This window comes from Lagenorhynchus albirostris, chromosome 2 (genome assembly GCF_949774975.1).
Source record: "Lagenorhynchus albirostris chromosome 2, mLagAlb1.1, whole genome shotgun sequence".
NCBI classification, from domain to species: Eukaryota; Metazoa; Chordata; class Mammalia; order Artiodactyla; family Delphinidae; genus Lagenorhynchus; species Lagenorhynchus albirostris.
Genome location: NC_083096.1, coordinates 69,344,107 through 69,354,301, shown reverse-complemented (window position 1 = coordinate 69,354,301; position 10,195 = coordinate 69,344,107). Strand labels below are relative to the sequence as shown.

Genomic DNA, 10,195 nt, shown 5'->3' with positions numbered 1-10,195 from the left:
TTTCATTAGGTCTGGCCCAGACTTCTCTTCCTCTTCTGAGGCTGCTGGTTCTTTCACATCACATCACATCACCTGCAAGGCTTACTGCCTCACTGCCTCCCCTCACACCCATATTCAACCCCTACTCTCACCAGATTCCCCGGGGCCACCTGCACAAAAACATTTGTCTCTCAGATAATGGAAAATTTATTCTAAATTCTTATTTTAGATCGACAAGTATCCACTCTCTGATGCCTCCGTTGCTAATATGTCTGTTCTGACGTGTGGTTTTTGCACGGTTGAAGGGTCACGCTGGCCCTCCTTCTGCCTTCAGGCAGGACTGCCTTCCCCCATTTATGATGGCTCATTTCATCCCCAAGTAACCATCTGAGGGCCTGGTGGGTATTATGATGGGGAGGGAAGAGGAGTGTGGTCTCTGTGAAAAAAGGCATGGGCCCTGCTGTTGAGGAGACCTCAGTCAAACAGCAAACGTTCGGAGGCAGGGACAATGATTCCCATAAGGCACCCTGGAACTGAAGAGAGATGCTGTGGCCTCCATATTGCCCCTATTCCTGACCCTCCTCAGGTTTCTCAAGCTATCGGATGCCTTCTGTCTCTAATTTCTTCAGGATCAGTGGTTTGTACTTTGGTCATGCGCCTGAGGCCTGGGCTTACTGCTAGGTCCTCTGGAAATCGACTTTCTTTTTCCCTCTGCTCTTTCCCAGGGGACTCTCTCTGCCTTGTACTCAGATTTCCACTGAGACTGAATAGCCTTAGTCATACTGTAGAAACAGAGAGTTGAGGTATGAGTCTAGAAAAATTTATGTACAAATTTGTGTGGGCTTTGGATGGTAGGATTATACCAGGGGACTAATCTGATATCTAATTCGGTGCCATTACCAATCTTCTTCCCCGTTCTGTCCTGCTGTAGTCTGGTTACTAGAAACATGTAAGGCTTGGAGCAGGACAGGGTAGGACACTTGAATTCTCACCATTGCTCTCCCTGTGACTTTCTGGGTAGCTTTCAAGCAATTTCCTGCCTCCTGTCCCCAGTTATTTCATCAGTGAAATGGATGATTGTTGTACTGACCTTTTCCAGAGTTTGTGAAGGCTGGTGGGTATCAGACAATTGTGTGCTTTGGAAGGTCTCTGAACTCTATGGGGGAATTTTTGAACAATTGAGAGGGCTATCATTTCATCCACAACCCTAAGTGTGCTATTGATGCTGGAACCCACCTGGTTAATCTGAAGGATGAAAGCTGATTGCAAAGTTGAAAATAGGCCGCAGGGACTTCCCTGGTGGTCCAGTGGTTAAGAATCCACCTTCTAATGCAGGGGATGCAGGGTCTGTTCCCTGGTTGGGGAACTAAGATCCCCCATGCCTCGGGGCAACTAAGCCCATGCGTCGCAACTACCGAGCCCACGCACTCTGGAGACTGCGCGCTACAACTAGAGAGAAGCCTGCGCACCACAACTAAGACCTGGCAGAGCCAAAAATAAATAAATAAATAAACAAATAAATAAATAAAATTTTAAAATAGGTCCCCTATGAAAGGAGATCAGACAGTTAGATTTACTTCCTCTTTTCTAATTTGAGAGGTATCGTGTTGAAGAAAATCAGTGTGTTAGAAGCTGCAGGGGACCTAAACACAGTCACCATGAAGCTGGGCTGTGTCCTCATGGCTGGGGTCTTCTACTTTTCTCCTGCTATGCTCTGGGCAGCCCAGATGCTACTGGGTAAGTAAAATCTTTGAATGTGTGGAAATGGAGATATTCCTGACTTTGGGGAAAGACCCAAAGGAAAGAAGCAGGGACTAACTTCAGCCCTCCAAAGAAGCCGTGTTCAGGTGGGATAAGAAGGCTAGTATAAGCAAGTTTGGTGTGCAGGACTGAATGGCTCTTTCTGAATATAAAAATCTTCAAACTTTTTCCATCCTAAAAGTCCCCTTGACTATGATGTCTTCTTTAGCTACCATCTCAGTTCTTTTCTTCCTTTTCTCAGATAAATTTCTTGAAAGAGTAGTCTGAACTTGCTTTCTCCACTTCCCCACTTTTCACTCACTCCTCAATGCTTGCAGTCTGGCTTCCACTGGAAACTTCCACTGGAAGTTTTGGTCAGGGTGCTATGACCTTTATACTGACACTGCACTTTTTTTTTTTTTGCGGTACGCGGGCCTCTCACTGTTGTGGCCTCTCCCGTTGCGGAACACAGGCTCCGGACGCTCAGGCTCAGCGGCCATGGCTCACGGGCCCAGCCGCTCCACGGCATGTGGGATCTTCCCGGGCTGGGGCACGAACCTGTGTCCCCTGCATCGGCAGGCAGACTCTCAACCACTGCGCCACCAGGGAAGCCCAACACTGCACATTTTTAAAATCTTATCCTGCTGGGCTTCTCTGTATTGGGCACTGTTGGTCAGTTATTCTTCCTCGGCAATCTCTACTCCCCTGGCTTCTCCCTGTACTCCATGTGTCTCGCTTGGTCCCTTTGGTGGCTTCTCTTTCTCTTTCTCTAAAAAAAATTTTATTTTATTTATTTATTTTAATTAATTAATTAATTAAATTCTTTTTTTTGGGCTGCATTGGGTCTTCGTTGTTGTGCATGGGCTTTCTCTAGTTGTGGTGAGCAAGGGCTACTCATTCTGGCGTGCGGGCTTCTCTTGTTGTGAAGTGTGGGCTCTAGGTGCACGGGCTTCAGTAGTTGTGGCATGCAGCCTCAGTAGTTGTGGTGCACAGGCTTCGTTGCTCCGCGGCATGTGGGATCTTCCCGGACCAGGGCTTGAACCCATGTCCCCTGAATTGGCAGGTGGATTCTTAACTGCTGTGCCACCAGGGAAGTCCCTCTTTCTCTTAAAGACTGGTGTTTTCTACAGTTGTATCCCTGCCTCCCTAATTTTTAATTTACAGTCTCCTTAGTGAGCTATTTGTCTGTATAATTTTTACCACTACAACTCTATAATTAAGAGGTCTAAGTCATATCTCCAACCCTAATCATGCTTTTGAGTTTCACATTCAAACATCAAGCTTTGCACAAGACATAGCTACCTGTATGTTTCAAGGTATCTCAGCACAATATGACCAGAGCTCTGTCCTCTTGGTCCCTCCCTCTCCTAATTTCATCTTTTTCTTTGGCTGTGCCACACTGCTTGCGGGCTTGTGGGATCTCAGTTCCCTGACCAGGGGTTGAACTCCGGGCCATGACAGTGAAAGCCCAGAATCCTAACCACTAGGCCACAAGGGAATTCTCCTAATTTCATCTTTCACTATTTCTGATCTCAGTTAATGGTATCCACCCTGATATCCTGGTCAAAAACTTGGGAGACAACCTAGATTCCTCCTTCTCCTTCATCCTCTACACATGATCAATGATCCAGTTTGGCAACGTCTACCTTCTAAGTTGGTCTTAGAGCCCGTCTCTTCCCTGAAACATAACTAACGGTATCCTAGGACAAGCCCTCATCATTTCTGTCTTGGGCTAGACCAACAACTTCCTAACTAATCTTCATATCTCAGCCTTGTGTCCTTGAAATACATTCTGCACTCTGCAGCCAGAGTGATTTCTAAAATTCAAGCCTGCTAGCCTAAGATACTTATCATGGCATTAATGGTCCACCATAACTTGGCATCTTTTAAAACTTTTCAGCTTCTTCTCTCACCCTTTGAGCCTTGCAATTTATTCTCTAATAAATCCCAACTTGCTTATATTCACACACCAGACTCTTACCTATCTCCAAAGTTTTGCTCATACTGCTACCTCTGCCTGAAATGAGCTCTCCCCATTGCTCCTTATTCCTCTCTCACTTACAAACTCTTGGCATCCCTAAAGACTCAGCTTAGGTGGCATCTTTACCGGGAAATCTTCCTTGAACCCTCCTCTCTGCTTTGATGGCTGCCTGTGATAATTCTTTCATATTACTTTCTTCCTTGTGCTGAAACAATCTCTTCACATGCCTGTGCATCCACTGAACTGAGAGTTATTTGTAGGCAGGGACAATGCCTTTTTGTTTGTTTTTTAACTTTCTCTTATTGATCTTTGAATTCTCAGCACCTGCTTTATCCCTGCACAATAGTTGTTTTATTGAACTCATAGAGACAGGACTGGGTGACTGTCTTAAGATACAGCAGTGGTATTGTTGTGAGAACTCTAGACATGGAATCAGATGCTCTGTTTTCAAGCCCCTCTTCTTTTAGTTACCAGCTCTATGCCACTTTGAAAAAGTCACTTTTCATATTTCTGAATTTGGTTTTCCTATCCATAAAACGAGAATAATAACAACTACTACATAGTTTATTGAGTGAAAGTGCCTGATAGCCCAACAGTATTTTATTTCAGAAAAAGACAGGAGGCTGAGTCTAGTTGAGTGACAGTGGAGGAACTGAAAATGGGTAGCAGAGTGGTGAAGGGAGCTGAGAGAGGATCTAAAGAAAGTACTTGGTACTATTTAATGAGAATTAGGAAGTAGAGAGGGGCCTTGCTAAGGGAGGTTACAAGGTCAAAGAAGAGTCCTGGGCCTTTGGAAGTGGAAGGGAACAAAAGCAAGTAGGATAGGAAAGGACAGAGTGAATAACTGAGTACATGTTAATGACCATGGAGCCAGAAGAGGAAGAGAGGCATTATAAGGGACAAGAAGCAGTCGTGGAGATGGGAGAAATTTACCTTGCCTTGGTCAACCATGGAACTAAGAGATAGGTTGAGGAGACATGTGGTGAGAAATCTGTAACTCTATTCAACCCCAAGCAAAGAAAGAATTGTTCCATAGTTACCAGTACAGACTGAGAGTAGAGGTTCAGGTGTAGAGAGAAAGACACGGGATGGACTCTACCGTTGCCAGGGAAAGTTCAAGGGACAGAGGACATTAAGTTAGAGGTGGCTGAAAAAGGAAGACCTGAAAGGGGGAGCAAGGAAGAAGATACTAAAAGCTAGTTTGTAGATAACATGTTCAAGGATGAAGAACCAAGTGAATTTGGGGAAATGAAAATTTGGAAGAAAGTCCCCAAGGAAGGTCTGAAGACTAAAGTAGATCATGTCTGAACAATGAAGTAAAAAGAACACTGATTTTGGACTCAGACATACCTGAGTTTCTTGCTCCACTCCCTACTCTATTTTTAAATTTGGGGTAAACGAATTGACTTTTCTAAACCTGTTTCCTTTAAGATTTATAAAATGGGAGTGAAATCACATACCTAGAAATCTTGCAAGATTTGTGTGATAAGGTGTGAACATGGCTGGCAGTGTCTGGTATGTGGTAAACACCCAACAAATGTTAGAATCTGATCATCTCCCTTTCCCTCCTGTCCTGTGTCTGCCGGCTCTGGGGTCCTCGTTGTCTTTGGCCTCTGGCTTCCTGCACTGCAGCTGGATGTCATGCTGGTGAGTTCACCATTCTCTCCCCCGCACCCCTTCTTCAAACCACAGTCCGTTCACTGACAGCACCTGGAAGCCAGCGAATCAAGTCAGCTGTATCCCTCCGAGAGATCCATATGGGTCTCTTGGAAAAAATGTTTTGATGTCTTCCTATTCCACTCTAAAAAATACAATTCCCTGAGGAGAGGGAGGAACTCTTGTGGAAAGCAATTTCCTGTCCTCTTTCTCCAATCACAGCATCATTTTCTGGTTCTTCTCGGGCCATGCCCTCCTCAGCTGCCGGTTTTGAGGCGCTCCAGTGCGAAGGGCCTGTCAGCACCCAGGAGGGCAGCTGCCACGCTGAGGATGACTTGACGGACCCAAGGGAAGTCGACTTCCAGGTCAAGGGCTACACTTTCAGTGAACCCTTCCATCTGATTGTGTCCTATGGTGAGGTCCCAGGAAGGACTGACCAGTGCAGGCCAGGTCTTTCTCCCATTTCCCAAAGTTCTCCTTTCAGCCCCACAGCCCACTCAGGAAGGTGCCCCCTGAAACTGGCCAGGGGATGAGATATCATCTGCCCCATCTTCAGCCCAAGAAGCCAGGGTGCCCTCTGTGCTAGGCCCTAGAGAAATTGTTCCATACTCCCAACCAGTGGTGAAAGTTACCTGGCCCCTCAGAGAAAGATTAGAGTGGTCTGTTGTGGGCAGCACTGAGGGAGCTCCCAAGGAAGGCAGTGGGTCACACTCAGCTCTTGCTTTGGACCGCAGACTGGCTGATCCTCCAAAGTCCAGCCTGGCCTATATTTGAGGGAGACCCTCTGGTTCTGCGCTGCCAGGCCTGGCAAGACTGGCCACTGACCCAGGTCACCTTTTACCAAGATGGCTCAGCCCTGGGTCCCCCTGGACCTAACAAGGAATTCTCCATTGCCGTGGCGCGAAAGGCAGACAGCGGGCACTACCACTGCAGTGCTATCTTCAGGAGCCCTGGTCCTGGGAGCCCAGAAACGGCATCTCCTGTGGCTATCACAGTTCAAGGTAAGAGCTAGAGGCCGTGTCATTGTGGCAGAGGCAGGTGGGGAGAGACAGAGGGACCAGAAATGTCTTTCACTGGAGATAGTAAGGTCACTGAAGGGTTAAGGAGCAGGTTACTGACAAATGTCCAAGTTGGGCTTCAAAAGGGGCAGCATCTTAGCATTGCCTTTTCAAGTCATTTAGCCCAACTCCAAGTTCAGCATGTTTCCTGCTGCTTTGTCCTACAGTTCTATGCTTCCCAATGTTCACTGACTAGGCATCTGGATTACGGTCAGATGTGCCCATCTCTAGATCTTTTCTAGTCCTGTCTATTGAAGAGAGATAGGACTTGAAAGTCTCAAATGGAACTTTTCTAAGAGCACTCCTTCCCGATAGAAATAGGGGAAGGAAAGTGTGACTGGGGGTCTTTGCCTGTCATGGGTCCACCTGAATGTAGGATGGCTGAGCTCTTCTTCCTCACCTATCTCTCCCCCAGAACTGTTTCGAGCCCCGGTTCTCAGAGCCACACCTTCAGCTGAGCCCCAAGAGGGAAGCCCGGTAACCCTGAGCTGTCAGACAAAGCTGCCCCTGCAGAGGTCAGCTGCCCACCTCCTCTTCTCCTTCTACAAGGACAGCAGGACAGTGCGTAGCAGGGGCCCTTCCTCAGAATTCCAGATCCCTACTGCTTCAGAGGCACACTCTGGGTCCTACTGGTGTGAAGCAGCCACTGAGGACAACCAAGTTTGGAAACAGAGCCCCAAGCTGGAGATCAGGGTGCAGGGTGAGTTAGTGCGTATATGTCTGGTGTGTGTGAAAAGGCAGGGGTCGGGGGGGAATAGGACAATTGGGTTTTTGAGCTAAGGTTCAGTGTAAGCAGGTTAAGAAAGGACACATGGGAGGCAGGAACCATAAGCCAGAGTCCCTAGTGATGGAAGAAAGCGCAAATAGGAAACTTCTCCCTCAGACTGTGGTGTATACCTCATCAAACGAAGACCTGAGCCAACTCCACAGCTGCTTCCCCATAGACTTTACACTCCCTACATGACCTCTGGGCATTTGTAGGAATATAGTATCTACTGTGAGGACGAAGTAGTCTGGAGTTCCTATTCAATTCTGGGAGTCCCCATTAAGAAGGCTGCATTTGACCTGAAATATACCCAGAGGAGGTGTCCAGGGTAGTGACGGCGCTTGGGTCATGTCAGAAGGAAAATAATGGGAGGAATGGGAGATGCTCATTCTGAAGAGGAGGTGACTCGAGGGGCCAGCAGAGGTGTCCTCAAAACACTGAAGACTGGCACAAGGGTAAGGAATTACACTAATGGCATATACAATAAGAGGTTGACCAGTTACCACATGCATGTTGTAAGGAATTAGACAGAAAGGGGAAGAACTGGCTAATATCCATAGTCCTCTAATGATGAGGCTTCATTGTGCAAGATTTTCAAGCAGAAGTAACTATGCTTCACATTCAAATTTGGACCAGAGTCCTCAAGATTTTGTTGCCATTGGGCCCCACAGCTATTTTCAGAGAATAAGAAAGACTGACCAGGAATATGAGGGTAGGGCCAGAGTCAGACTTCACTCTTGTCTGTGTCTCCTATCCCATAATCCAGGTCCCTCCAGCTCTGCTGCACCCCCCACCTTGAATCCAGCTCCTCAGAAATCAGCTGCTCCAGAAACTACTTCTACGGAGCCCCCTGGGCCTCTGCCTCCACTGCCCACCCCTTCTTCTAAGGATCTGGGCTCCTCTTCTCCTCTGCACTTCCCAGATCCCCATCTGCATCACCAGATGCGTGTTCTCCTCAAACAAATACAGGATATGAGGGTCATCCTTGGTCACCTGGTCATGGAGCTGAGGGACTTGTCCAGCCACCTGAAGCTTCAGGCCACAAAGGATCCTGCCAAATATTAGTAAATAATTCACCTGCCGTGTTGCTCAACTACCCCCAATAAATCCAACTCTTTCTAGTTGTCCTCTTTCTGTTCCATACTTAAGCATAAGTAGTTTTACAAGCTGCCCAGTGTTTCGCTAGAGTTAACAGGGATAGGTGAGTATAAATAAACGTGTACAAAGTGGTAATTAGAGTTTAGCTATAATTGTATATTCTCCCTGAACATGCAACATATTCCTGCTCTATCTAGACCAGGAGTTGCCTTCTGTTGCCCAGACCAGAATCTGGTGATTGAAAGAGAAGCAATGAGATGATAGATTTAATGCAGCAATCTCAACCAAGGGCAATCCCTCCCCACCCTAGGGGACATTTGGCAATGTCTGGAGAAATTTTTGATTGTTACATTGCAGGGAGCGTGTGCTCCTGGTGTCTAGTGAGTAGAAGCTGGGGATGCTGCTAAACATCCTATAATACACAGAACAGCCTTCCACAACAAAGGATTATCTGGTCCAAAATGTCAATAGTGCTGAGGTTGGGGAACCCCAGCCTAATGGAGGTGTTGGACTCTGGGATGGACCTTTGCTTCTTCTACTTATTCTCTCCTCCTAGCCTTATTCAGCAAATATTAATTACGTGCTGGTATTTTGTTGGCCTCTGCTACATGCCCAAGTTGATGCTATGTTAAGTATACCCATAAGACAGTGTCTCTGTCTATAGAAAGTTTACAATTTGGGATGGAGGGGCAGTAATACTCCTACCCATTAAACAATTAAAGCAGGGTATATAAAAATTTCCCATAGGACTCAGAAACATGTGATCGAGTAGAACAATGCCAGAGCAGCAATTATTTGTTTTAATCCATCTCTGAAATATTTTTCTTTAAAAATATACATAAATCTATTTTGGTACCATAGTAATACTTTATTTTCTATGCTTGGACTGCTATTGTATATTCTCAGCCAATGAGAGTGAGCCTGCCAGATTCTACAGGAAGTTTTGGTCAGTGAGTTAGCACACCATTTCATGACCTCAGCCTAAGAGCGTTCTACCACGTTTCTCCTAAATCATGTGGTATGAGGTTATCCAGTGTACTTTTTCTTTGTGCCATTTATTCTGTGTATAGTTTGGACACACAGTGATTTACAAAATATGTACCTGTGATCGGTCCAGACATGCCACAAAGAAATAAAGGAACAGAATCATGCTGGATGTTAAAATTTGAGTTTTATGGTGGTTCCTAGCTCCCTCTAAAATGCCAGTTTTATGGTGGCTCCTAACACCTTCAAGTGGAAAGATGAGAAAGAAACTGGAAATTGGTAAAAGTCCACAAATATCACTGCAGCGTGAGAGGATCGATTAACAACTGTATGAATGGGAGTTGCAAGAAATGATGACCAGAGATACGTCATTTGGTGGATGACCAAAGTGGAAGCTTAACTGCCAGTGGACTATGTTGGATCTCCAAAGATACTATGTTATAACCATTCTACATGGAATTGATTTCAGCTAATGGTACCATGTTCATGAATGCATCCTGCAAGCTCATGCTAAATAAGGAAGTCATGTCCAGACAATAAAAGCTAACCTAGATCAAGAAAGGAAGAAGTGGGTGCAGCTGACTAAGTGTCTCACTTCTGTACTCGTCATCCATGTGTCTGTGTGGACCTCTATCGTCACACTGCATTTTAATTTTTTACTATCTTATTTCTGTTCACTAGAGGGTGAACACTTTGAGAGCTCCTTGAGCTCTCTGATCTACATTGACTCATTGGTGTCTAGTTTAATGAGGCATATTTAAACTCTTGTAAATTTTGTTTCATTGAATTGAATTGGGTCAGCATAATAAGGGAAGGCATCCTGAAGAAGATGGGAATTAAGCTGAACCTTAAAGGACGAGTGGTATGTCTGGCATCAGCAAAATCTCCAGATTCTCCCCAGGGGGCCCAGATTTGGTCAGGAGCTTGGAAGCC

The 10,195-nt window shown here is 45.9% G+C and overlaps 1 protein-coding gene across 1 annotated transcript; it reads left to right on the top strand.

Moving 5' to 3' along the window:
* The first annotated feature begins 1,637 nt into the window (after positions 1 to 1,637).
* Positions 1,638 to 8,245, top strand: FCRLA (Fc receptor like A). The gene is made up of 6 exons (XM_060134536.1): positions 1,638 to 1,716; positions 5,333 to 5,347; positions 5,579 to 5,770; positions 6,091 to 6,357; positions 6,830 to 7,114; positions 7,947 to 8,245. The coding sequence occupies exons 1-6, from the start codon at positions 1,638 to 1,640 to the stop codon at positions 8,243 to 8,245; spliced, it is 1,137 nt and encodes a 378-aa protein (XP_059990519.1).
* Positions 8,246 to 10,195: the final 1,950 nt, after the last annotated feature.

Excerpts from the sequence above, each read along its gene's own strand:
- FCRLA (XM_060134536.1), top strand. The coding sequence starts at position 1,638 with ATGAAGCTGGGCTGTGTCCTCATGGCTGGGGTCTTCTACTTTTCTCCT. Across the intron at positions 6,358-6,829 it reads TGTGGCTATCACAGTTCAAG|AACTGTTTCGAGCCCCGGTT; the intron begins GTAAGAGCTAGA and ends TCTCTCCCCCAG. Across the intron at positions 7,115-7,946 it reads GCTGGAGATCAGGGTGCAGG|GTCCCTCCAGCTCTGCTGCA; the intron begins GTGAGTTAGTGC and ends CCCATAATCCAG.